Below are 27,404 nucleotides of genomic sequence, written 5' to 3' on the forward strand. Positions count from 1 at the left end.
TGGGCAGCCAGAGAATACATTTGCTCTGTCACTAAGAAAGAACTTAAGTAATACTGGAAACAACTATATTAAAAAAAAAAACAGATTTGTTAACGGGTTATGTTAATATATTTTGACCGTCTTGAGAAGATGTTTCCCTCTTACGTTAAAAATGTGAAAATACAGATGTGATTTTTGAAAGCAGTTGAGTTTACGGTGAAGTGAGCAGAAGGCACCAGGAGTTTCACGTCCCCAACCACCAACACATGGCACGCTGGGCGGGTGTGACACAGCGGCCCTCACACCCACAGCTCACCTTGATTTCTGTCATGTATTCTGAGGGTTCAGACTGAGTTATAATGACATCTACCCCCCATTACAAAACCAGAGTAGCTTTACTGCCCTGAAAACCTTGGGCTATGCATATTCCTGTCTCCTTCTAAACCCTGACAACACTTGATCTTTTTAATTAAAAAAGTTAATTTTAGCTCCTTGTTTTATAGATGAGGAAGTGAACATTCAGAGATATTAAGTATCTAGCCCCATATCACAAAAGCAATGTGCTCTTGAACCCAGAACACGTGACTCTCCAACTCCATCCACTAGAACCACTCTGAGAGCCTGAATAGAGTGGAGATTTCTAAACCCCACCAGGACTGGGATGAGGCTCTCCAAAGTGAATAACTCCATGAAGCCAGGGACACAGCACTGACGTCACCAGGTGAACGGAGAGTGTCACAGAGAAAATGACACCACTAGTGGGAAGGAAGAAACCTTGGTGGGTGTGGGCTGGAGGAGAACCCGCCAGCCACCTCAGAGGGGAAGAGGCTCTGCCTGAGAGCAGGAAGCGCCGGCTATGTCTACACAGAGAGAGCCCCTAGGACGGGTCTGGGCAAGGTAGGAAGGGAGGGGATCACCTGATCGCCACAGGCAGGAGGCCGGTGCACGAATGCACACATTCCCATTACCCCCAAGGCCATTAAGGCCCGAAGATTTTTTTTTTTCTTCCAACTGTGGGGTTTGAACTCAGGGCCGGGGCGCTGTCCCTGAGCCTCTCTGTGCTAGCCTGCCGCCTGCACATCCACCCTGATAAGGAACCCACCGGCCCCCTCACCCAGAAAGGGCATGCCGCTGACATCCTGGACTGGAGGGCAGAGGGCGGGCTGCGGCCACGGCGCTGACTCACCTCCTTACAGCGCATCCGCCGACTGGACATTTTGAAGTAATATTCACTCAGGCCGTCGGGGCTGAGAGGGTCGTGAGAGCAAGCCTGAAGCAAGGCCCGCACAGACTTCTGGAGCTCGAATACCAGGTACACATATCCTGTTCCCAACAAGAGGAGACAGCGCCGCGTGAGTCCCGCAGGCAGCTGGCTCCGCTGGCTCCCTGTTGCAGCAGGGAGGTCTGCCCCTGGTGAATTGTGAACGGAAGCCCTGGCCATGCCCTGCGGCCAGGCCCAGGGAAAGTGCGGTGTGGCATTTCCTGCCAGGGAGGCGAAGGCACTGGCCAGCAGAGCAGGATCCTACCACAAACACACTGCCTCAGAACACAGGCCTGCTCAGGGCAGCAGAGCCTGGAGGTGGCAGCGCTGGGGGCCACCAAGAGACGAGGGATTGCTTCAAGAGCACAGGTAAACCCCTGGCTTAATTCTGGGAAGATGGCAGAGAGTCTCAACAGCACAGGGACAGGATCTCATTTCAGATCAGAGAGGAATCAGGTGCTCGGTCCTCATTCCTGCCTACTCTAAAGGGATCTCAGAATTAGGTCAGGCCACAACCCAAATGGCAGCAGAGAAAGTGAGAGGGATACGTCACCCCGGGTGGAACATGTCCTGGGGCTTGGGTCTGGACTGTGAGTGCAGACAGACAGAGGACACAGGGGCCAGGAGGTGTGTGAGGCTGAGGAGGGAGGACAGGCCTGGAGAGCTACCGAAGGACCCGCATGCGCAGGCCCAGCCCAGCACCGCGTGGGACAGTTACATACGAGGAGGGCAAAAAAAACCTACCACGTGTGCATTACCTTTAGGTACATTACCTTTGGGAGGGCACCGGGGGTGCTTGCCATCCTTACCAGGCCACTCCACACTCAGAGAGCCAAACACACGGAAGGTGTTAACCAATCCCGCTGCAAAGAGGCAGAGAAGAACAGGAGGAGTGAGGACAGCACAGGGGCGTGCCCTCCCCACACACAGGAAAAGCCCAGCACAGGGTCCCACACGTCTTCCTTGCAGGCTCACGGTGGGGGAGACACCGGGGGACCTGACCTCTGGTGACCTCTGTTGACAGCAGAGCACCGGGCTGTGAAATGCTGAGCCAGGGGGACTGTGGTGGCCGAGGCTGTGGAGGGAGCTCACCTTCCGTAATGTCCCAGGGGACGCCTCCCAGGAACACCTTGCACGAGTAGATGGGGTTCTTGTAGCTCCGGGGGGGAAGCTGGCCACTCCAGGTGCAGGTGGCTTCATTCACAGCTTTGGCCAAGGACAAGAGTGGAGGGGTCAGAGAACCCGGAGGTCACCATCCTTCCCTGGCCACAGCCTTAACCTACCGCCAGGGCGGGAGCCATGGCTGCTTCCTCTCACCAGTCAGTGGAGTCTGCTAATCCCAACTCACCAGGGCTGTCCCTCCAAAATGGAAAGAACACCAGAAAGAGAGGGAAAAAATGCTCTAACCTGAGCTATTTTCAAATATATGACTGGTACACTAGCCACAAAGCAACTTTACCTTGTTACTGCTTATAGTGCTCATTTATAATTGCAAGAAAATAAACAGAGCAGCGGTGTACTCAATCCCTCCTGCAGGCTGAGTCATCCAAGCAGACTTTCTCTCCAGTGTTCAAGAGGAATGCTACATTATTAACCTGTCTTGGTTCTGAACTCTGCAGTCACACTACCAATAAAAACTACCACAAGCGCCGGGCGCTGGTGGCTCACGCCTGTAATCCTAGCTACTCAGGAGGCTGAGATCTGAGGATCGCGGTTCAAAGCCAGCCCGGGCAGGAGATACCATGAGACTCCTATCTCCAATAAACCACCAGAAAACCGGAAGTGGCGCTATAGCTCAAGTGGTAGAGCGCTCGCCTTGAGCTGAAGAGCTGAGGGACAGCGCCCAAGCCCAGAGTTCAAGCCCCACGACCGACAAAAAAAAAAAAAAAAAAAAAAAAAAAAAAAAAACTACCACAAGCAACTCAACAAGACGGGGGGTGTTCCCAATGGTTCCCCAACCACGCCCCCTAACCACCAGAGCCATATTTACAGCACCTGGACACACACGGCCTTGTTTTCTGCTTATATGATGTGAGAGTAGATTCATTCTCAACCCTTTCCTTTCAATGTGTGTCAGACACAAGTGTTAAGAACTCCCTCCTGTCGCGGTGGCACACACTAATTACCCCAGTATGTAGTTGGTAGATGCAGGAGGACTATGGGTTCAAATTCAGCCTAGAGTCCACAGCAAGACTGTGACACACACACAAAAACCTTAAAGAAAGAAGAGCCCTTCCTGCCATACAGGTTTGGGATCATCTTTTGTTTGGTCTACCTCTATTTCTTTTTCATTGTTGTCATTTAGTTTTGGGAAAGGATCTCGGTCAGTATATAGCTCAAGCTGGCCTCAAACTTGCTCCCTTCTGATGCTGGGGTGACAGTATGTGCCACCAGCTTGTCCTTGCTTCTTGAGGCCTGTTCTTGGTAACCAAGGCCCTTCTCCATCAGAGGCTGGCCCTGGTGGGGACAAGCTGGGCGTGGCACATTGACCCTCCTCCCTCAGCCACCAACAGGACGAGGACATGCAACAAAGCCAGTCCTGAAAAGGAAACAGGCCCAGTGTGTTGCTACAGCAAGAAATTGGGCATTGCCAGCAATGTTTTATGGCAAAAATGGAAGTCAATATAATGGCCTCATCTAAAACCCGGGTAATGTCATCTCCCAGAGCACAAGGCGGCAGAGAAGGCACAGAGACGGCTGCCAGCGGCAGCAGCCACCCAAGCAGCAGTGCTGCGGGAAAACAAGCTCAGGAGCAGACAGAAACCTCCACACACTTGGTCGCCAACGCTAGGCCCTCGGGACAGCGGCCCGTCGGCACCTCCCCTCATCACCAGCAAATACAGCTCACTTACTTTCAAGCACCAGCGTAAGATGGAAAATAGATCCAACACGTGCCTACAACCATTTAACTGACAGATGCTTAAGGCCTCCTTGGAAACTGAGGCACGGGATAACACCGGTACCTTCGAGCCAGGGTAGGAACAACGGCCCATCTAGGCCTAAGAAAACATTTGACACGTGACCATACAGCCAGGCCACCTGCAGCACTGATCATGTGTATACCCAAAATACGACATTACAAATACCAAACCCCTTCGGCAACAAAATGGCTCCCCCCCACCTCTGAGGGGGACACCACGGACCACCCATCCGCAGTACACCAGAGAATACCAACCAGCGAGCACCGGGACCCAAGCAGACACGGCTCCAGCCATCTGCTCCCAGTTTGCCTCCGCAAACCCTCCAACGGGAGAGCCACGGGTGAGGACGGCGTGGCGGTCTCCAGGGAAGCCCACTGTGAGAGGTAGCTCCAAGCCCACGAGGCGCCTGGCACACCGGGCTGTGGCTTTCTGGAGACCCAGTCTCAAAAGTTGCTCTTTCCCACCCAGAGCAGGGGCTCTGTGCAGGTCGGGGAAGCTAACTGGTGTCCCCGGTATGACAGGGTGCCACCTCTCCATTCCCAGAACCAGGCTCGGGCCCCACTCACCTGCAGCTTGCCGGTGCAGCCTGGCCTCTCGCTCTATGCTGAAGGGGTCTTTGGGCGCCTCCAGGAGGTGCCAGGACGGCCACACAGATGCTCCTGGCCAGCATCTCTTGGAAGCACTGGCTGTGGAGGGGGCGACTGCAGCGAGAGTGGCCGGCTCCTGGTCCATCCGGGACCCCACGCCCATCTTCAGAGCGTCCCGGGGATTGCCCCCGGCCAAGGATAGGAAGGGCAGAGGAGGGGAAATGCGAAGGCTCGACTAAGGAAGGAGGAAGGAAGAGAGATTTCCAAAGGCTGTTTGCTATAAAGCAGTAACTGTACAACGGAAATTGTGGAAAATACCTAACACCCGCTTATCACTGAATATATTTTCTTTAGATTTTCTTCCCATGCATTTAAGATTAGTTGTAGGGCCGGGCGCTGGTGGCTCACGCCTGTAATCCTAGCTACTTAGGAGGCTGAGATCTGAGGATCGTGGTTCAAAGCCAGCCCGGGCAGGAGAGACCGTGAGACTCCTATCTCCAATAAACCACCAGAAAACCGGAAGTGGTGCTGTAGCTCAAGTGGTAGAGCCCTCGCCTTGAGCTGAAGAGCCCAGGGAGAGCGCCCAGGCCCAGAGTTCAAGCCCCATGACCGACAAAAAAAAAAAAAAAGATTAGTTGTAGGCTATACTGTGATTTAATCAAGTTCACCTCTACCCATCCAACATTTTATCCATATTTCCAGACAGGTTTGTGGTTGCTCTTTGGTTTTTGGTCTGTCATGAGGCGTGAACTCAGTGTCTGGGCACTGTCCCTGAGCTCTTCTGCTCAAAGCTAGTGCTCTACCACTTTGAGCCACAACACCACTTCAGTTTTCTGGTAGTTAATTCGAGATAAGAGTCTCATAGACTTTCCTGCTCAGGGTGGATTTGAACCATGACCCTTAGATCTCAGCCTTCTGAGGATTATGGGTGTGAGTCACCGGCACCCAGCACTGCCATATGTTTTCATACATCTTTAATGAATTTGTGTTTTATTTACAGAGTCAACTACATCTCATATTCATTATTTTGGAGACAGGTTCATGCTATGTTCCCTGGGCTGGCTTGAAAACCTGATCTCCTGCCTCCACATACTAAGTAGCTAGACTCACAAGGGCACATTACCGTGACAGGCACCATATACACGAAATGTTCTTCAAGTTTTCAGTCCTAACTAGCGAAGATATAGCTTGTTTCTATTTTATTTTCTTTGGTCATATTCCTAGGAGAAGAATGCCAACATTCTTTCCTTGAGCAGGCTCTGTGTTCTATCAGAGTTGTATGGGACCTGGTTGTGGTATCCTTGTACATGTAACCCCAGCTCTAGGGAGACTGAGGGAGGAGACCAGGAATTCAAAGCCAATCTGGGCTTTAAACAGAGAGACCTTGTTTACCACCACCCCTCCCTCCCCCCCCCCCGCCCCCCGTCCCATCAAAAAAGAGATGTATGGGAACACTATGCTAAACACGTGTATGTCATAGCTCACCATCCCAACTCAGCAGGGTAAAGGACACAGTACCAACACATCTAAATAGCTGGCTTATAGAACAGCGTCTGCAAATCCAAAAAACTGTTTTTTCCTCTTCCCAATTAACGCTTGAGTAGGATACCTGCGAAAGTTTCATCATCAAATAGTTGGTCACAACTAAGTTCCTAAGTAACAAAGGGCTGGCAGCACCCCATGTGGCCGCAGGGGCAGGAAAGGGTGTTTGCTTTGGATGCCCTTCTAAGAACCTGAGACCCGAACAGATTATATAGTGGCAACACCAAGGCCAGCCTCCAACGCCAAGCTCAGGGAGAGCTCTGAAGCCCATGAGCACCGTGCATGCTGTCAGTCCTCGGTATGGAAGAGACGAGGGCTGGACATTCAGCTCGGGAATGTGGTAACAGAAAACGAGGCTCAGTGGTGGCTGAAATTGCCCACATCAGGGAGCCACTCGCTCTGCCCGTCAGCCAGCCGTGCCAGCCCTTCTTCCTGCCAGCTCCTCTCAACCATGTGCCGCCTCTACTAGGCATGGCAGGTGCTAAGCTTGGCCTTGTGACATGCTGTGTACAGCTGTAGATGTAGACCATGAAAGGCACAAAGCAACTGCAAAGCAGCACTTCACTGATCTGGGGTAGCCTCAGACTGAGAGCCAGCATGAGTCAGGGGAAAGTGCAGGAGCTACAGTCAAAGCTGGATTAAAATCTTAGGGCTGCTACTTAACTAACCTCATTTAATAAATTATGACTTAAAATCTTTCTGTGTGTGCCAGTCCTGGGGCTTAAATTCATGGCCTGAGCTTTTGTGCTCAAGACTAGTGCTCTATCACTTGAGCCACAGCAACACTTCCATGTTGGTTTTGGTTTTGATGGTTAGCTGGAGATTAGAGTCTTGCAGACTTTCCTGCCCAGACTGGCTTTAAATCACAATATGCAGATCTCAGACTCCTGAGTAGCTAGGAATATAGGCATGAGCCACAAGCACCTGGCTTAACATTTTTAGTAAGATACTTATTACCTGACTTATGAAACACTAACCCCTCTGTATATCATCTTTATAATAACAATATTTTTTAAAAAGACTTTAAGATAACATATATAAAGGCATATAAATGATACCACTTAAAGTCTAAAGAAAATACCAGGTACATCAGGAAACAACAGCACTCCTAGGACACCTATATTTACCTCTCGGATGGTCTGTTTTTAGACAGCTTTTCGAGTAACAAGGAAAAAGAGAGCACTTAGCGCAGGTCCTAGAACACACTGCTCATGGGTATTCAAAGTGCCTCGGTTCTGCTGGGCTGGGAGGCTGTAAAGACCCCACGCCCGCCTCCCAGCCTGCATGCACAGCACAGGCTCCCCAGCTCACGCTCTAGGACAGATGGCCTCCACCCTCCTTCCCACAGACACATGGGCCACACTGCCCCTGCCCTGCTCTGCCTGCTGCCTGCTGCCCTCGGTACATACAATCAAGTCCGAGAGATGGTCCGATCCGGAGCTGAAGCCGCTTGTGTCTGAGTCAGAGGGGCTGCTAGAACGGGAGTCCAGGATGGGCCGGGTGTCCAAGCGGGGTCCTCTAACAGAAGGTGCTGGAAACTTGTCCAGATCAGGCCCAAGAGGATCCAGAGGCAGGAAGCTCAAGGGATTTTTTCCTAGGACATTTCCCAGTGGATTATGAAGCATGCTCAACACTAGAGGACAAAAAGAGAAAAAGGAGAGGAAATTTTATGACCTCTTTTTTTCCCAGACAAAAACCTTTCTCTTTTCTCACACAGCCAGGCAAGGCAGGACCACAGGGAAGATGGCAGAGCACAGGCCTGGTAGATGCAGCACCATACTGACTGCCACTGGAGCAGCAGAGCTTCTCTCTGCTTGCAGGTTCACTGCTGTCTCACGGCCTGGGTCATAGTGGCTACTGGTGTCTGCATATACCTGCAGCCTAACGAGGAATCCCAAGCCATTCTGCTGCTGCAGTGCATTTACCAGTAGAATTCCCACCTGTCCGGTGCCAGACATACACTGAAATATAGACTTGTGCTCAATACCTCCGAGGTCTAGCACAGCACAGCACATCTGCTATCTCAAATGCCCTTGTGCAGACTCGTACCGTCTATAAACCTCCTTCTATAGACACCTGGATGTGGAACATTTAGGACAGCAGGGAGGTTCACAGGGTTAAGTCTACTTGCTGACTTTAACACAAACCTGGGCTGGAACCCTGGGCCTGATACCTGCGGGAGGCTCCGGGAAACCTCGCCACTTCTCTGAGGCATCTTGGGTAAAATGCCAGCAATTCCATAACATTGTTAGGAGGGTTCAGTTATCAGGGAACAGATGGAAAGGACTCCGCAGAAAAGAGCACCATTTTCAACACTTGGTCTTGGGAAATGAGTGTCTTGAGCAAAGCATGTTCTTCACCCATGAGGACAAGGAGTGAAAAAGCACAGCGTTAAGCCGGGCGCCGGTGGCTCACACCTGTAATTCTAGCTACTCAGGAGGCTGAGATCTGAGGATCACTGTTCAAAGCCAGCCCAGGCAGGAAAGGCCCCAAGACTCTTATCTGCAATAAACCACCAGAAAACTGGAAGTGATGCTGTGGCTCAAGCTATAGAGCGCTCGCCTTGAGCTGAAGAGCGCAGGGACAGCACCCAAACCCAGAGTTCAAGACCCCCGACAAAAAAAAAAAAAAAAAAGCACAGCGTGGAGCTGGGGGGCAGGGCTCTGTGTCTAGGGTGGAAGTCATAACTTGATTTATTTTCACCCAAAGAATGGAGGAAAAATAGGTCTCAAAATGGCTGTGGTAAAACCACAATCAAGTACGTGCTTGTTAACAGGATTGTAACTGGTCCACTCCAGCCTGACCAGCAATTCAGGGCTGCTGCTCCCAGGGTTCTGTTAGTATGAGTGCTTGGCTAGGACTGGCTGGGGAGAGTCCCAAAAGACAAGAATAAACCCCTCCAGGAGTGTGGCATCAGAGTCCAGGCATGCTCCCAGGGATGCTCCAGGGTAGCTGCTACCAGGGCTCAGATCCTCCTGCCCCACCCAGCACAACTCCCCTTCCAGAGGAGACAGAGTAGCTTACCTACTGTACGAATCTTTCCTTGTGTGTGCCTGTCCTCCTGGGTCTTGGAACTCAGGGTCTGGGCACTGTCCCTGCGCTTTTGTGCTTGAGGCCTACTACCTGAGTCACAAATCCACTTCCAGATTTTTGATGGTTAATTGGAGGTAAGAGTCTCATGGATTTTCCTGCCCAGGCTGGCTTTAAACCATGATCCTCAGATCTCAGCCTCCTAAGTACCTAGGATTATTGGCATGAGCTACTGATGGCCGGCTTGGAACACTGTTTTTACTTTTTTTTTCCCCCTGCTGATCCTGGGGCTTGAACTTAGGGCCTGGGCACTGTCCTGAGCCTTTTAGTGCTCAAGGTTAACACTCTGCCACTTGAGCCACAGTGTCATGTCTAGCTTTTTCTGAGTAGTTTATTGGAGCTAAGAGTCTCATGGACTTTTCTGCCCAGGCTGGCTTCAGACTGTGATCCTCAGATCACAGCCTCCTGCATAGCTAGGGTGACAGGTGTGAGCCTGTGGGTTTAGTTATCAGATTTTTTTTTAATTTTTGTTTTTGGGTTCGGTCGTGGGGCCTGAACTCTGGGCCTGGGCGCTGTCCCTCAGCTCTTTGGCTGAAGGCTAGCACTCTACCACTTGAGCCACAGCGCCACTTCCGGTTTTTTTCTTTTTGCTTATGTGGTGCTGAGGAATCGAACCCAGGGCCTCTGGCATGCAAGGCAAGCGCTCTACCACTGAGCCACCTTCCCAGCCCCAGTTATCAGATTATTACTCTACAGTGTAGACACACCTCATTCCACCAGCAGTGCTGAGTTTCAGCCCAACCACATCCTGGCTAATACCTGGTGTGATCTGTCTTTGGAATGCTAGTCTGGTGTCCATGGGGAACCGGGAGCTATGCCACATCTACCAAGGAGATGGGTTGCTACTATCACGTCAAGAAACTTCCTTTTAAAAAAAATTATGTGATATTGAGGAATTGAACCCAGGCTTTATGCACGCTAGGCAAGTAGTCTATCACTAAGCCACCTTCCCAGCCCTGAAACTTTTTTTTTGTCGGTCGTGGGGCCTGAACTCTGGGCCTGGGCGCTGTCCCTCAGCTCTTCAGCTCAAGGCTAGCGCTCTACCGCTTGAGCCACAGCGCCACTTCCAGCTTTATCTGCTTATGTGGTGCTGAGGAATCAAACCCAGGGCCTCATGCATGCAAGGCAAATTCTCTACCATTGAGCCACCTTCCCAGCCAGAAACATTTTTTTTTTTGGTCAGTCATGGGGCTTGAACTCTGGGCCAGGGCACTGTCCCTGAGCTCTTTAGCTCAGGAAAGTGCTCTACCACTTGAGCCACAGTGCCATTTCCAGTTTTCTGGTGGTTAATTGAAGATAAGTCTCAGGGATTTTCCTGCCCTGGCTGGCTTTGAACCATGATCCTCAGATCTCAGCCTCCCGAGTAGCTAGGATGACAGGCATGAGCCACTGGTGCCCGACTGAAACATTTCTTTTAACCTAGGCCTTTCAAAGCCATTTTCAGAGCACCAGCTTTAACTACATTAATTGTGTCTCAAACTACCCAGAACACCCATCAGAAATAATCCCTGGCAAACTTCCCAAGTTATCCTCAAAGAACCCCTGCCTCTAAGAAATGAGAAATGGGAGTCCCTATGCCCAGGCTTGAGGGGCAGCAGAGGTGCAGACTGACTAGAGCTCCACCCTGCTGCAGTGGTGCCTGGCAACCAGCACTGTAACCCCAGACCTCCTCCTCCTCCTCCACACTTCATAGAACAAGCTCAGGGTGAACAGTGAGCCTGGACGGCCCAGTGAGTCCTGACTTCATCCTGAGGGTAACTGAGAGACAACGGAGAAGCGGTGTGAAGAGCCACTGAGGATGGGCCAAGGAAACAGAAGAGTGCTCCAGAGCAGCACGTGCAGAGACAGAGACTAAGTTTACGCTGGACCTGAAGGGCTTTCTATGGCAGAGCTAAGAGGGCTGGATAAACACCAGACCCACAGAGGACTATGATTTTTCCCTTGAGGGGCAAGAAGGAGAAAATGGGATGGCAGCAATGAAGAATTAAAGAACAGATAGCATGTTACGTGTTATATACAGAAGAGAGTCAGTGGACTGGGAGCAAATACACAGAGAATCTGCCATTTCCATGAGCTGAGAAGCTCTAGGATTGCAGGAGGCAGGCAGGAGGAGGCAGAGCTCTAGAAGGAGTGGAGGAGGCAAATGGGAGTAGGCAGGACAGCGAGTATTTTAGCTCTAAGTGTGATGAGGTCCAGGAAATGGAAACTAAGCTTGAGTATAAGGTCTGAAACAAGGCAGGGATCGATAAAGACAGGAAAGGGACCCATGGTGATAGCTGGGCCTGAGTGAAACAAAGCAACAGGTGTAGATGTCTCTGGAGATAGGAGAGGATTGGGAGCACGTGGAGCACCCTGAGGTGGATGAGGTGAGTAACCCCGCATGGCCAGGAAGCAGCAAAACCTCCAGCAACAGCAGTGACTCACCCTTATAATCCTAGCTATGTAGGAGACTGAGATACAGGATTGTGGTTTGAAACCAGCTCAGGCAGACAGATCGGTAAGACTCTTATCTCCAGTTAATCAAGGGGAAAAAAAACAGAACTAGGAAGTATGGCTCAAATAGTAGAACACCAGCCCTGATTAAAAAAAAAAAAAGCCAAGGGAAAGCTTGAGGCCCTGAATTCAAGTCCTAGTACCAGCAAAAACAAAACAAACGAGTAACTTTTCAGCTAAAGTAGACGCTGGACAGAGCACTCACCAGTCTGTGAACTCTAGGGAAGGGGTGAGACAAGAGGGTGCGTGGAGACACGGCAGCACAACCCACACTGCACATGAATGAAGCCCAGCTCCTTGGGAGCTCCCGAGTCGTGGCTGGCCATGCCTTCCATTCACGCATAGAGACTTCTGGTTACTGAACTTATCTAGCACATGCCAGAGGCGCTCTAGGTAAGTAATCTTCCACAGCTCCTACCAAGTGGGTATTGCTGCATCTTCACAAAGGAAACGTGGTCAGGGGCTAGCTACCACTGCGTGTGGATGACAGGTGGCTGGCGGGAGGGCCGTCCTCTCAGACCCACCTTCTTCAGCAGTGCACCACTTCACCAGCCCCTTGTCTCAGAGTTGTCAGAACCCCACCTTCGTCTTCTTGTTCTTGCACATCTCCTTTGTGTTCAGATCATCAGCCACAGACAAACAGCCCCATTTACAAGAAATCAGTGCCACAGTACTTAGAGCATGCAGGCCTTGAAACTTAGCCATGGTTTTGCCTTTGTAAGAACTCACTAAAAAAAAATGCATCTTGAGCCAGGCACCAGTGGCTCACGCCTGTCATCCTAGCTACTCAGGAGGCTGAGTTCAAAGTCAGCCCAGGCAGAAAAGTCCCTGTGAGACTCTGATCTCCAATTACCACTCAAATCCAGAAGAGGAGCTGTAGCTCAAAGTGGTAGAGCACTAGCCTAAGCAAAAGAGCTAAGAGACAGTACTCAGGTCCTGGGTTCAAGCCCCTCCAACAACTGACAAAAAAAAAAATGCATCTTGGAGCTAGGTGCTGGTGGCTATAATCTTTGAGATTTGAGGATCATGGTTCAAAGCCAGCCTGGGAAGAAAAGTCCTGAGACTCTTATCTCCAATTACACATCAAAATGCCAGAAGCTAGCTGTGGCTCAAGTGGTAGAGTACAAGCCTCGAGCAAAAAAGCTCAAGGGCAGTGCCCATGCCCCAAGTTCAAGCCTCAGGACAAGCATAAAAAATTAAGCAAGGGCTGGGAATGTGGCTCAGTGGTACGGGGCTTACCTTGCATGCATGAGGCCCTGGGTTCAATTCCTCAGCACCATATAAGCAGGAAAAGTCAGAAATAGGGCTGTGGCTAAAGTGGTAAAGTGCTAGCCTTGAGCTGAAGAGCTGAGGGACAGCACCCAGGCCCAGAGTTCAGGCCCCACGACCAGCCAAAAAAAATTAAAATTAAAATAGAATTTAAAATTAAGTACTCATTTAGAAAACCTGAGACTTCAGCTGAGTACCAGTGGCTCATGCCTGTCATCCTAGCTATCCAGGAGGCTGAGATCTGAGGATCACGGTTCAAAGCCAGCTCGGGCAGGAATGTCCGTAAGACTCTTTCATGTCCAGTTAACCACCAGAAAACCAGAAGTGGCACTGTGGCTCAAGTGGTAGAGTGCTCGCCTTGAGCTGAAGAGCTGAGGGACAGCGCCCAGGCCTAGAGTTCAAGCCCCACAACTGTCCAAAACAAACAACAACAAAAAAAAAAACCCTGAGGCTTTATACTTCACGTTTCTAATCAATGCCCTAACAACTCCCAAAACACTGTTGATATGGGATTATTCACTTCACATACAGATTAACGTTACAAGTAAACACAAATCTCATGGTAGAACGACGAGCACTCAGAAATAGGTGGGTATGGGGGAGCACAGAAACCAAAGTGGCTGAACCTGGCCTCCCAGGACTGTGATCTTGAAAAGCACAGGTGGGTGGAGGCAGAAGAGGGTGGCAGTAAGACTCAGGACTAACAGGGAGCCTACGGGGAGAGTGGCATGGACTCAGGAGCCTTCAGGAAGTACATGCAAGACTGCCACGGGACCCAGCAGAGACACGGGGCTTGCTACGTAGCCACTGCTTGGAGCAGATGTGTGTGAATGCTATTTGAGACATTTCCACACCACCTGGAGACCGTGGAACATGACAGTTAAAGAGCCCCGAATGCATTCCTCACTGTTTTGTGTATTGATAAAGACTGTCTTCATCCTAAATGGTTCAGAAGATGTTTTACATATGTGTGTGTGTATATGAGGGAAAGTATGTACAAATGATAGAGAAGATGGGATAAATGAATGTCAGTAATAGAATCTGCATAAAGTTGGCATGAGATGTACTTTAGCCCATAAAATAAGCCAAGTTTCTAGAGATGGTGACCCACAGTCTGATGCCCTACCCTGACCTAATTGTCCCTCTACAGCCTAGCCAGGCAGAGGGTTCCAGCTCATTAATGCCACCTCAGAGACTACAAGAGACCAAATCAGCAGAGATATATTTAGACTGTTAACTCTGTCGGCTTTCACCCTTCTATGCCAGCTCCTGTGGGCTTTACAGCTGAGTCACTGCTGGAGTTTTCAGAAGCCTCCCCAAGAGCACAAAGGGACCAGGTCTGATGGCAGCAACTGTGACAGCGCGTGGCCTGGCACTGGAGCTGGGCCTGCACCGCGCCGCTGAGCTGCAGGCCTGCTGGAGCAGGGAGCGGCCAGCACTCCTCCATCAACCCTTGACTCTAATGGGGATGGCCATGGGGAGATGCATAGCCTAGAACCCATCTTCTCTTCCTCATCTTTGGTTCTAGAGTGCTTTCTAAGAACCTCTCTGAAGGCAGGAAGGGGGGAAGGCAGCATGGAACACAGACCCCTTTGGCTGTGACTCCAGTCCACTACTGAACACCCAACTCTGGAGAACTTATAAATGTGGGAGTGCATTCCCGGCCCCTCCCTGCCCCCAAGGGCACTCCCAATCTTGGAGAAAACACATCAGCAAGCACCCCCACTGCTTCATGCAGGAAACAGCTGCTCTCACATTGCTTCCCACGTTTTCTGTCCTCCCTACACCAAAACTGCTCCTAAACAGACTACTTGACCCCATCAAAAAACCTCACGCTTCAATGTAGGCTGAAAACTGCAGCAAAGCATCAACGTTCTCTAGAAGTTACTAGAATCCAGAATGAATAATTTTTGAAGAATATGGAGTCCAGCTGACCAATTCTTATAGAAAACAGAAAAACAGCAGTTTATCTGAACCAAGCAGTCAAACACCCAGGATGGGGAGGGGATACAGATAAGTTGGGGAACACTTATTCAAAATTTGCGACAAACTGGGTTTCTTATCTAGCATCACAAAATCAAACCAATCAAACCAATTAAAAAAACAACAAAAACCCACCAGGATCATCAGAGTGACTGATCATCTGTAGCTATGCACCGTGCTGCATGCTAGGAGATCAGCAGCGGAGAATTTGAAATGCATGCAAACATGTTAGATAACTGGCTGGGCCTCCAAAGTCACTGCTCCACACAGGAGAGGGCTGTTTTGAATGTTGCTTCAAAAGGGGTTGGGAGGGGCTGAAGGGGAGACCTACAACGTTCCCTCCCAGAGCACACCCTATTCACTGTGGGCAGGGCAGACACTAGAGGATGGAGAGGTTAATCCATACCCACGCCTCAGGGAGCGTGTGTCCTTGGCACCTTAGACTGAGCATCTGGTCCGTCCCAGGCTTCCCTCTGCACAGCTGCTCACTGAGAGTTCTTGTTTCTGTGGAGCCTGGCCTCACCCTGCTGTCCTGCTGAGTAATGCAGCACCCACAGGAGTCGCAGGGGGAGGAGAAGGATGAGCCCAGGCCGTGGCACAGGTCAGGGCTCAAGAGGGAGCCAACGCTTTCCCCCAGGGGTCTGCACAGTGGAGGCCTAATGAGGGGCATCGAGTCTGGCCATGTGCACTGCGTGGGCCTCTCCTGCTGCCCGGCACTGCCCGAGATGCAGCCAGCCTTCTGGCTCAGCATGCCAGGGTTCTGCTCATAGGAAGAGGTTCAAAAGGAAGCATGAGTTTCAGAACCAGGGAGACCAGGATGAAATTGGCCAGTAGCTGTGTCACTTGGGCACTTTGCAAACTCTGTGGGCCTATTCCCTCATCTGTGCAAGCATTAAAGTCTTGGGATGTGCTCAACATAAAAGTAGTCAACAAATGGTGCCTGTTGGTCGCTGGTCCCTTCCCGGGAAGCTGAGGGGAGCCTCCACAGCTCTGCTACCACAGGGCTTAAGATAACTGCAAGACAGAAAGAGAGGTATCCGGGCACTGGTGGCTCACACCTATAATCCTAACTACACAGGAAGCTGAGCTCTGAGGACTGGGGTTAAAAGTCAGCCCAGGCAAAAAAGTCCAGGAGACTCTTACCTCTAATAAGCCACCAGAAAACTGGAAGTAAAGCTGTGGCTCAAAGTAGTAGAGAACTAGCCTTGAGCAAAAGTGCCTAGGAACAGCGTCCAGGCCCTGAGTTCAAGCCCCATATCAGATTTAAAAAAAAAAAAAAAAGGACAAAGGTAACCTTGGACAGGTGCCATTAGGGTTTCCAAGAACATGCACATTTGACACTTGCCTGAAAGGCTTCCTGTCTAGTGAGGGCAGAGACCCCCAAAGTGCCACACCCAAATGCACCCTTGTCCTGAAGGCATGTCTCCTTGAGATGTGGGGATGGACCCATGTACCCATGGTGCCATGCACACGCTGGCTCTGGCAGCTCCCATCTGAAGTGCCATCAGGGGAGCCCTCGGGGGTGGGGGGCTGCAGCTAGTACGCTTGCTTCCCCAGCCATGTTCCCTTGACCCTTGTGGAAAGTATTCCCTGATGCAACCCCAGGGCCCAACACAGTGCTCAGAACATAGCCAGTGCCTAATGTCTGTGAAGGAATTTAGCCAAGATCTTCGGTCATGAGTCCTATTTTCCAACTTTTTACTCAACTCTGCACTCTGCACCCTGTCAGATGTTTTATTAGGGTGGTAGGAGAGGGTAGATGTGAAGCCATACGGCCCAAGGCACTACCACCCAAGAGTCTGGGGAATAAGCCAGCACCCAGGCTCTCCACAGAGACAACAGGACTCCCCCCATATCTTCCTCAAGCTGTACATTCTCTCCTCCCTCTCTGAATGGACGGGTCTTCAGAAGGGAGGCAGCAGGAGCGTGGTGTGTTGCTGACTGCTGGTGGGCGCGCATGCCGGTCTGGTGCTGCAGCTGCTGTGGGAGGGCCTAAGGAGGTGGGCTTTCCCACAGGCCTGGGCCTCTCCCTGCCACCGATGGCCATGCAGGAGTCCCTCACTGCCAGCAAAGAAATCCCCACACCAACCCTGCTCTCAGCCCCATGGCTATACGGGGGATTCTTCTGGTCCTTATGAACTTTGAGACTCAGTCTGTAGTCTTCACATTGCCACAAAATCATGTAAAATTTGTCATCAAAGTATTTGAAATGGAAAGTGAAGAAAAATCATCCCCACCTCAGAGACAAATAGATAAATAAAAAAGATGAGGCTTCTCAAGTGGTAGAGAAGCTGGGAAACTATACTAGATGTAGCCTTTTTGGTTTTGCTGAAGCTTGGGTCTTGCTGTACCACCCAGCCTGGCCACAAGCTCCCGCAGTCTCCACAAGCAATACTCGTACTCCTCTCCCAGGCAAGTTATTTCTCTCTTTTTTAAAAATTTATTTAGCCAGTCCTGGGGCTTGAACTCAGGGCCTGAGCGCTGTCCATGACCTGCTTTAGCACAAGACTAACACTACCGGGCTACAGCACTACTTCCGGCTTTATGTGGTACTGAGGAATCAAACCCAGGGTTTCATGCACATAGGCCATTGAGCCACATTCTCAGCCCCAGACAAGTTATTTTTTATTTTTTTATTTTTTGGGTCCAATCGTGGGGCCTGAACTCTGGGCCTGGGCGCTGTCCCTCAGCTCTTCAGCTCAAGGCTAGCACTCTACCACTTGAGCCACAGCGCCACTTCCGGCTTTTTTTTTCTTTTTGCTTATGTGGTGCTGAGGAATCGAACCCAGGGCCTCATGCTTGCAAGGCAAGCGCTCTAACCACTGAGCTATCTTCCCAGCCCACAAGTTATTTTTTTTAATCACCCAATTCCCAGTAACTTTGAGGCCAAGCTCTCTCAATCTGATGCTGTACACCCTGAATTTCTTTTCTTTTTTTTTTTTTTTCTATTGGTCATTGGGCTTGAACTCTGGGCCTGAATGCTGTCCCTCAGCTCTTCAGCTCAAGGCTAGCGCTCTACCACTTGAGCCACTGCGCCACTTCCAGTTTTCTGAGTGGTTTATTGGAGATAAGAGTCCTATGGACTTTCCTGCCTGGGCTGGCTTTGAACCGTGATCCTCAGATCTCAGCCTCCTGAGTAGCTTAGAATGATAGCCACCGGTGCCCGGCCACCCCTGAATTTCTATGAGCCTCAAAGGACCCTTAGATCTAAGAGAAGCCAGTACCAAAGAAGGGCCATGCCCCTCCTGAATGCCAGCACAAGTACTTGGTCAACCATGGGCAACCCACAAACACATGTCCATCTCCTATGCCTCCCCATTTGAGTGAGGAGGGGTAAGGCTGGCTTCACACACATGATTATGGCTCTCCAAACCAGGGTCCAGGCTGAGGACATAAACAGGCATGGCATACTTCCAGGCCTAGAAAACAGGACAGTTAGCAACCTTCCCAGAAGAGCCTGAGTCAGCTGTGGCCAGTACTCAAGAGAGCCCCCCACCATCCTGGGTTAAAGCAAAGTTTGTCCCCGACCCACAAATAAAATCAAATTCTCCTACCCCAAATGGATTTTACTTTTTTAAAAAGGTATTAAAATGCCTAACAGACATAAGAGTGCCAGTTCTGCAAAGAATTCTAAAAGAAAAGAACTGTGCCAAACAGGGTAGAGGCCAGAGCATCTCCATGGCAGTACTTCGGTACCATGATAGCTGGCTCCTGGACCGGGGATATGAGGAAGGACAGCAGGCGCACCCCACCAGCAGTACCAGAAGGACAGAGGTACCCCACCAGCAGTACCAGAAGGACAGAGGTACCCCACCAGCAGTACCAGAAGGACAGAGGTACCCCACCATCAGTACCAGAAGGACAGCAGGCGTACCCCACCATCAGTACCAGAAGGACAGCAGGCGTACCCCACCCCAACCTCTCTGCCTTCTCATAGAATCTGTGGCCAGTACTTGATTATGGAATTTACATAAAATAAAATATGCATATTGAAGTATACATGATATAACTATAGCTTTTCAGTTCACATTTCTTCTGAGTATCTTAGGACTTTTATCTGGCCAATCCTCCTTTTAGTAATGCAGAGGAGATACACAAGTGATGGGAAGAGCTAGCTGAAGCAGCTCAAGACTTGCAAGTCCCTTCAGCCTGACCCCACCAAACCATGCCAAGATGATGAGGAAGGAGACAGGGGAGGGAGGGAGGGAGACAGGGGAGGAAGGGAGGAAGAGGCCAGGGGAGAGGCCTGGCTTCACGTCTGGTGTCCATGACACAGAGGAATCTTTAAAAGGCCTCTGAGGGCAGGAGTTACTCCACCCTGTTCTCAGTGCCTACTCCTTTCCAGGACCCGGCTCTTCACCTAGTCAACTGATCCCTGTGTCCCAGAGTTAATTATCCAGCCTCACCAGAGGTGGAAATCCTTCCTAGGCCACCACTGAGACCACTGCCTTTCACAGACAGCTCCGCAGTTTTAAAAGCCACTGAGAAACAGAATCTGGCCATCCAGTCGTCAGCCTGAAAGTCCCCTCCCCCACCTAAAAGTGTTTTGCTTCATCATCTCCAAGATGGGCCTGGGCCCGGGGGTTGGCTGGTCCTTGCTGTGTAAGGGGACCCTGCGCAGGACTGGCCCAGGTGGAAGCTAACAACTCCAGGGAATTTATCAGGGCAGTGGCAAAGCCATGCCTTCCTGTGCAAGCCTCTCTCACAGCCAGCGTTTCCATCTCTCCCAAAACTGCTCCGTGTTCCGTGTGTGTGTGTGTGTGTGTGTGTGTGTGTGTGTGTGTGTGTGTGTGTGTGTGATTCCAAGGGGAATAGCACAACTGTTGCTCATCACCCCATGCACCCCTCCCCCAGCCACCTCATTCTCTGGCACTCACCCGGGTGTGTGCTGCTCTGGGCTGAGGAGTCTGCGTCCGTGCTCCAGGGCCGGTCCCAGCCCGTCAGACTGAGGGACTGCAGGCCAAGGCACAAGTCATTTGCATCTGGGAGGCCATGGGAAGGTTCTTGCGCAGAGGTGGGGAAGAGCATCTTGCTCGGAACTGCTTCTTCGGAGTCCTGGAAGTCTGCTTTGGACAGGAGGACAGTAGAAACCTGAGTTAAGCGCTGTCTTCCCCGGTATTACCCACAGTAAATACCACTAATGACAGTTTCCCTGGATCCAGGAGCTGGCTGGATGCTGTGGCCGCCACCTCTGCACTTTTGGGGGTGTTGGAGCAGAAGCCTGGCCGTCCAGCCCCCTCCCCACACACACCCCTATCCCGTCTGCATTACAGACGGGCAGCATGTGACCAGGCTGCTGATGCTGCCCGCTGCCAGTGACATCAGCCGCCGCCGCCGCCGCCGCCGCCCGCGCTGCGCTGCGAGGAAGGAGCGCGTCCCTCACTGGTCGGGGGAGGAGCAGGAAGGATGCGGGGAGGAGACTTGCCTGCGGGAGGAGTCGCAATGGTGGCCAAGCGGCCCTCAGGTGCCACTAAAGTCCTGTCTGCTCCCTGTGTCGAGGCGAGAGCCTAGGCCAACAACCCCGCTAGCGCGGCTCGGCCCCGCCCCACCCTTCCCTTGGCCCTCTACCCCCAAACCCCAAAACACTCTAGTCCTGGAGGCTTTCCAGCCGCTGGCACAAGCCCTGGCCTTGCAGCCAGTGCAAAGCATCACAAGCCGGCCAGCTCGGAGCGGCCCCAGCCCAGCAGGGCCTCCCACCCAGGAACAGGTGCACTCGGACCCTGGGGACAGCAGCTGGTGCTCCAGGCTCATCATAGAGAAAAGTGGCCGGCCTGTGCAGAGGAAACACTCGCACCTCCAGGGCCGGGTGCACAAGCCCCATGGCACGCAGGGGAGGGGCTGCTCCCCCTCGGGGCCCCTCCCTCCCAGGCTCCCACACACCGAGAGGGTGAGCACTAGTGAGCAAACACAGGAGCCCAACATCTCCCTCCCCTCCTGCCACCTCCTCCCTGCATAAGGAGGACTGTGCTCTGGGGGCAATGCCTGACAGACCACAGCAGGGGAAACAGCCTCCCGAGGATGGTTCTGCCCACTCTGTCCACACTGGCTCTCTTTGCCTTCGCCCCTTCGGAGGCCCTCAGGGTGTGAGTGCCCAGTGGGGTCCCTGGCACCTACAGTTGCCAGGCCGTTCCAAGCCGTTACTGAGAACCAAGAACCTGTGCTGTGCCCATGCACGGCCTCAGCAGCAGGGGCTAAGAAGCCCAACTTTCTTAGACCGTTATTTCCTCCCCAGTGCCTGCACCAGGCCCTGCCCTGCCCTGGCCCTGGGCTTCCTCTTCTTAGGGTTGGGGTGGGCAGGCAGAGCTATGGTCCTAAGCTGGGCAGGAAGGCCGCTCACATCATCCACCTGCTCTCCCGCTGCAAGGACCAGCAAGCAGAAGAGGGGGCCAGCCCGCCTGGGGAGCCCCTGAGCCAGGCAGAACAGGGGTCAGTGCTGTTAGCCTGGGGACTGCTGGCAGAGGCCCCTGCGGCACACCTGAGTGTGCTCAGGCGCAGCGCAGAGCGCCAGAGCACAAGGGGAGCATCAGTCCATACAAAGGACTCCTCCCCTCAGAGGATTTATTTTTGTAGCGTTCCTGCTGTGTCATCCATTCACAATACTCCTGTCTGGCTGCAGACACTCTGCCTGCTCCCTGTCTGTGTTTATCTAAGCTGTGTTCACTACCGCACAGTCTGGGCAGGAACTCATCCACACTGGACTACCCTCTCCCAGGCCACCCCCTCCCGCTTCTCTTTGCAAAGGATGCATGCAACTCAAAACTAACCCCTACACATTACGCTTCCCTTAAAAGCATGCAAAAAAGTGCCTATTCCCCATTAAATAGGAAAGAATATTACAGGACATCTTATGTCTTGAGACAGCCATTCCCTTCCTCCTCCAAAGTCACAGCATCCTCATACCCCAAGTAGAGATAACCTAATCATTAGCTGTACTTGCTACTAAATGCTGTACTTGCTAGGTACTGGTGGCTCACGCCTATAGTCCCAGCCACTCAGGAGGCTGAGATCTGAGGATTATGGTTCAAAGCCAGCCGAGGCAACAAAGTCTAGGAGACCCTTATCTCCAATTAACTACCAAAAGCCAGACGTGGAGCTGTGGCTCAAAGTTGTGGAGCCCTAGCTTGAGCACAAAAGCTTTAGGACAGCACCCAGGCCCCAGGTTCAAGCCCCAGAACCAGCACAGAAAGACAAGAAAAGGGAGAAGGAATGAGTGGTTAAAACCTCTGATGCTGCCAGGCTCACCAGGCCTGTGTGCACGAAGCCCATTCTGCAGCTTCATGTACATGCCATCACCTGACAACATTCTGATTTTGTTGAGGCTCAAAGTTTTTTCTGAAGACAGAACTTCCCTGTGCAGCCCAGGCTAACTTCAAATTCATAATCCTCCTACCTCAATCTCCACATTGCTAGGATTCTGGGTGTGTACCTCCAACCTCTGCTCCAAAAAATCTAAACTTTGAGACAACATGGCTGCCAAACAGCTAAGACCAAAAGGACTGCTCCACATTCTTCAACATGTGCTCTGCCAACCAGAAGTTCTATCAATCCCCATACAATGGTACAACTGCTTTGGAAAAAGGCCTGCTGGGTTTTTAAAATACAATTAAACACATACTATTCTAAGACCTAGCAGTTCTGTTCCGATGAAAAAGATCCACACAAGAATGGTTGGTGATAATAACTTATTTGTAACTGCCAAAGTTTGGTGAACCCACGCAAAGGCTGACAGAACAACATGGTTTACAAGCGCACACTGCAATAGTACTCAGCAACAAAGAAATGCCAGGTGAGACACGGCCAAGCCTCGATCATGATTGAAAGATACAAGAACACATGTTTATGACCACTTGAATTCATATATATATATATATATATATATATATATATATATATATATATACAGTGTGTAAATATGCATGCATATGCACGTGTGTGTTTGCGTATGTAAACCTTGTGCATTACAGGCAAATGCTCCACCACAGAGTTATAGCCCCAGCCTATAGTCAATATTTCCTTTGTGTGTGGAACTGGGCTTGAACTCTGAACTTCCTATTTGCAAGGCAAGTGTTCTACCCCTTAAGCCATGGCCCTCGTTTTTCTTCTTTTGGTTTGTTTTTCTGATAGGGCCTCTCACTAACTTTAAGTGAGGGGCCTTGAGCCTGAGTCCTCCTTCATATCTGCTAAGGACCCAGGATTACGGGAATGTACCACCATGTCTGGCTCCAAGTTCTGCATGGGAGTTGAATGTGTACATTTCTCAAAATGTATCTAAAAATAGCCTTAAAAGTTGATGTTTCCTTCTACATAAACCTTACAGAAAGCTGTAAACAAATGTCTAACACTAGTTTTATGTATGCTAAAATACTTAGGAGTGAATTGCACATGTCTAACTTTTGAATAATAAAAATAAGCTGGGCACTGGTGGCTAATGCCTGTAATCCTAGCTACTCAGGAGGCTGAGATCTGAGGCTGTCAGTTCAAAGCCAGCCTGGGCAGGAAACTCTGTGAGACTCTTATCTTCAATAAACCACCAGAAAACCAGAAGTGGCGCTGTGGCTCAAGTGTTAGAACACTAGCCATGAGCTAAAGAGCTGAGGGACAGTGCCCAGGCCCAGAGTTCAAGCCCCATGACAAAAACCAAAAACCAAAAAACTGATAAATGGGTAAGAGAAAAATACATGGTTACCTGATACCTGATAAAGCAACTATGACAAAAAGCTTTGTCATAGTTTTTATTTTTTTTTAATTTTTTATTTTTTGGGGGGTCAGGTCATGGGGCCTGAACTCTGGGCCTGGGCGTTGTCCCTCAGCTCTTCAGCTCAAGGCTAGCGCTCTACCACTTGAGCCACAGCGCCACTTCCGGCTTTTTTCTTTTTGCTTATGTGGTGCTGAGGAATCAAACCCAGGGCCTCATGCATGCAAGGCAAGCGCTCTACCACTGAGCCACTTTCCCAGCCCCCCTTTTTATTCTTGTCAGTCATAAGGGCTTGAACTCAGGTCTGGGCACTGTCTCTGAGCTCTTTTGCTCAAGGCTAGCACGCTACCTCTTTGAGCCACAGCTCTAATTCTAGTTTTTTGGTAGTTACCTGGAGATAAGAATTTCATGGACTTTCCTGCCCAGGGGCTTTGAACTGCAGTCTTCAGGTCTCAGCCTCCTGAGTAGCTAGGATTACAGGCTGAGCCACTGGCTCCCAGGGAATTTTCACTTTACAATAATTCTTTCAGTTTTTCTATAATGCTTGAAATATTCATAATAAAATGTTAAGGAAAAATGAAACAAGCTTGTTTTGCAAAAAATTTTTGTAAACTAACTGGTTTGACAGTAAGAACTATCAAGTCAGGTTTTAATGGGAGATATTTTCTGCAGACCATATAGGCCCCAAAGATTTTGACAAAACATATTTAATGCAAGTGATAAGGCCATTTAAAATATTTTATTGACAAGCTGGGCGCTGGTGGCTCATGCCTGTAATCCTAGCTACTCAGGAGGCTGAGATCTGAGGATCGCGGTTCAAAGCCAGCCCAGGCAGGAAAGACCGTGAGACTCCTATCTCCAATAAACCACCAGAAAACCGGAAGTGGCGCTGTAGCTCAAGTGGTAGAGCACTTGCCTTGAGCTGAAGAGCTGAGGGACAGCACTCAGGCCCAGAGTTCAAGCCCCACGACCGACAAAAAAAAAAAAAAAAATATATATATATATATATATATATATTTTTTTTTATTGACAAAGGTATATTTTAAAACTCAGAGCGTTTAGATATTTCCCAATCTTTTAGGTATACGGAGTCAAACAAGGCATCTCCAAGAGAAACAAACATGATCATCACCTGAAATCTTGATCAAGTATTTTAGTATACATCCAATATACTGAGTAATTCCACATTGATATGTCTAGGTAATAAGTCTTTTTGCAAATTAGATGGTCCCCAGTTCCTTCTCTTCAACAAATATTTAGGAGTGAATGGAACTGTCAGCAAGTGACAGATGACAGAATTCAGTCAGAGAACTGACTGACATCGCCTCATTTCCCACCCACTTATTTTATGTGGACAAATTTATTCTGAGTATAGGACCTATAAAAACAAAAACTAGAAATATAATTGGTGTTGAAAACCCTGAGTCACTACAGCAATAGGCACATCATCCAGAATTACATGAGTTGTTTTTAAAAGGCCTCATATATCTAAGACAATGCTTCCAATAATTATTAAATGCCATTTTTATCAAAATGTGTTACATTTAGATCAATCATCGTAACAGTCTGCCATACTATGGCCTTTTGGTCACAGGGAAACATTTACAATTTCCATTTATGTGCCTTTTTGTCGCAGCGAAGCACACCTGTGATCATCACTTAATCATTAAGTATTACACTGCAATAACATAAAACTGCAGAAGTGCTCTAAACTATAGTAGTCCCTGACAGAAGGAACACAGGAAGCTGGGAGGTAGGAGATCTCAGTTCCAAGCAGACAGGGCAAAGTTAGCGTCTGATAAACTAAAGGCAAAAAGGACTGGAAGCCTTGGCTCAAGTGAGAGGGGACCTGCTAAGAGAGTACAAGGCTGAGTTCAGAGCAAGTCCCCACTGCTACCGATCACACTTCTAAATGTGGTACTGGTGATCATACCCAAGGCCTCCCTCATGCCAAGAGCCTAGGGTTTCCTTTTCTTTTCTTTTATAGAGTGTGTAAGGGATATGCCATAGTAAATTTTTATTGGGGTAATACATTCATAATAACTTGCCATTTTGATAAATGTATAGTTCAGAGGCACTTAACACAGCCACACTTTTGAGTCATCAATGTCATTCACTTCCAGAACTTTATCCCAAGCTGACACCCCCACCACTCCTGTGGACCATTATTTTACTGTTTCTACGGAATATGACTATCTTAGGGAAGTCATATTAAGTGGAATCATGTAATACTCTTCCTTTGTGTATGGTTTATTTACTTAGTATGATATTTTCAAGGTTTATCCACATGGTAGCCTGTATCAAAACTTCCTTTCAAAACATATTTCACTGTGTCCACATGAAACGTTTTGTTTGTTCACTCGTGCTGACAGATGCGTGGCTTACCCTTCAGTGACTGTGAGCAGTGCTGTTCTGAGCACTAAAGTGTGAACAGTTTTAAGTCCTTTGCGTGTCCGCCTAGAAATGGAATTGCTGGATGTTTATGGATTTGTCCTTGACTATAGAATATGAAGTGGCTTTTGTGCAGGGAAAATAGAAGCAGAGGGTTAAATGACAACAAAGTACCGTCCCTCCCTCTGGACCCACATAGAACAAGAAAGATAAGGCTGACAGAGAACTGGCATTACTGTATAGAAAATACTAGTTAGGGCAGGTGCCGATGGCTCACAACTATAATCCTAGCTACTCAGGAGAATGAGATCTGAGGATTACGGTTCAAAGCCAGCCCAGGCAGAAAAGTCCTTGAGACTCTATCTCCAATAAACCACTAGAAAACTGGAAGTGGTGCTGTAGCTCAAGCAGTAGAGCACTCGCCTTGAGCTGAAGAGCACAGGGATAGCGCCCAAGTCCAGAGTTCAAGCCCCACAACCCACAGGAAAAAAAAAATACTAGGTAGTCGGGCATCGATGGCTCATGCCTGTCATCTTAGCTAGTCAAGAGGCTGAGATCTGAGGATTGTGGTTCAAAGCCAGCCCCGGTAGGAAAGTCCATGACACTCTTATCTCCGATTGACCACCAGAAAACTAGAAAATTAGAAGTAGCGCTGTGGCTCAAGTGGTAGAGCACTTGCCTTGAGTTGAAGAGCTGAGGGACAGTGCCCAGGCCGAATTCAAGCCCCAAGATCGACTCCCCTGCCCCAAAAAATACCAGTAACCTAGAATAACACCTCTACCAGAAAGTAGAAAAGTACTAGAAGTGCATCTGAGCATTGCTTCGGCTGAATCACAGTCTTATCCAGTACAGACATTGGCTTATGTCGCAGGGTGGGAGGCTTGGCTGCCTGGCCTAGAGAAGGAGCACAGGCCCAGGACAAATGAGCTTCCTGGCCAGCACAGGGCTTGGACTGGGGGCTGTGCGATGTGATGTTAACCCTGCCCCGCACCCCTGCCGTGGTTCTCTCAGAACAAACGCCTTGGACTCGCCGTTGACTCACAGTTCACCAGCCTGTAGCTCAGATGCTTTCCACAGGGCCCAGCTGTGCTGGCACAGCTGTGCAGGGCACCCTGTGCTGATCCTGCCGTAACAAACAAGTCTGCTGGGCAGAGAGGACCTGAGCTGGGACCTTTCGTCCTTCCAGGATCGGA

At 50.1% G+C, this 27,404-nt stretch overlaps 1 protein-coding gene across 3 annotated transcripts in view; it reads right to left on the reverse strand.

Annotated features, from left to right (window-relative positions):
- Cpeb1 (cytoplasmic polyadenylation element binding protein 1) overlaps positions 1-27,404 on the reverse strand; it is a 57,063-nt gene that overhangs the window by 6,116 nt on the left and 23,543 nt on the right. For all 3 annotated transcript variants that reach the window (XM_070043337.1, XM_070043336.1, XM_070043338.1), the window contains exons 3-8: positions 20,003-20,188; positions 7,700-7,923; positions 4,728-4,983; positions 2,333-2,446; positions 2,014-2,103; positions 1,166-1,302 (exon numbers count right to left, since the gene is read on the reverse strand). In XM_070043337.1, coding sequence (XP_069899438.1) covers positions 1,166-1,302; positions 2,014-2,103; positions 2,333-2,446; positions 4,728-4,983; positions 7,700-7,923; positions 20,003-20,153 — 972 coding nt within the window. In that variant the 5' untranslated portion in view covers positions 20,154-20,188. The remainder of the gene's footprint in view (positions 1-1,165; positions 1,303-2,013; positions 2,104-2,332; positions 2,447-4,727; positions 4,984-7,699; positions 7,924-20,002; positions 20,189-27,404) is intronic.

Source organism: Dipodomys merriami, unplaced genomic scaffold (genome assembly GCF_024711535.1).
Source record: "Dipodomys merriami isolate MVZ:Mamm:240054 unplaced genomic scaffold, mDipMer1.0.p SCAF_33, whole genome shotgun sequence".
NCBI classification, from domain to species: Eukaryota; Metazoa; Chordata; class Mammalia; order Rodentia; family Heteromyidae; genus Dipodomys; species Dipodomys merriami.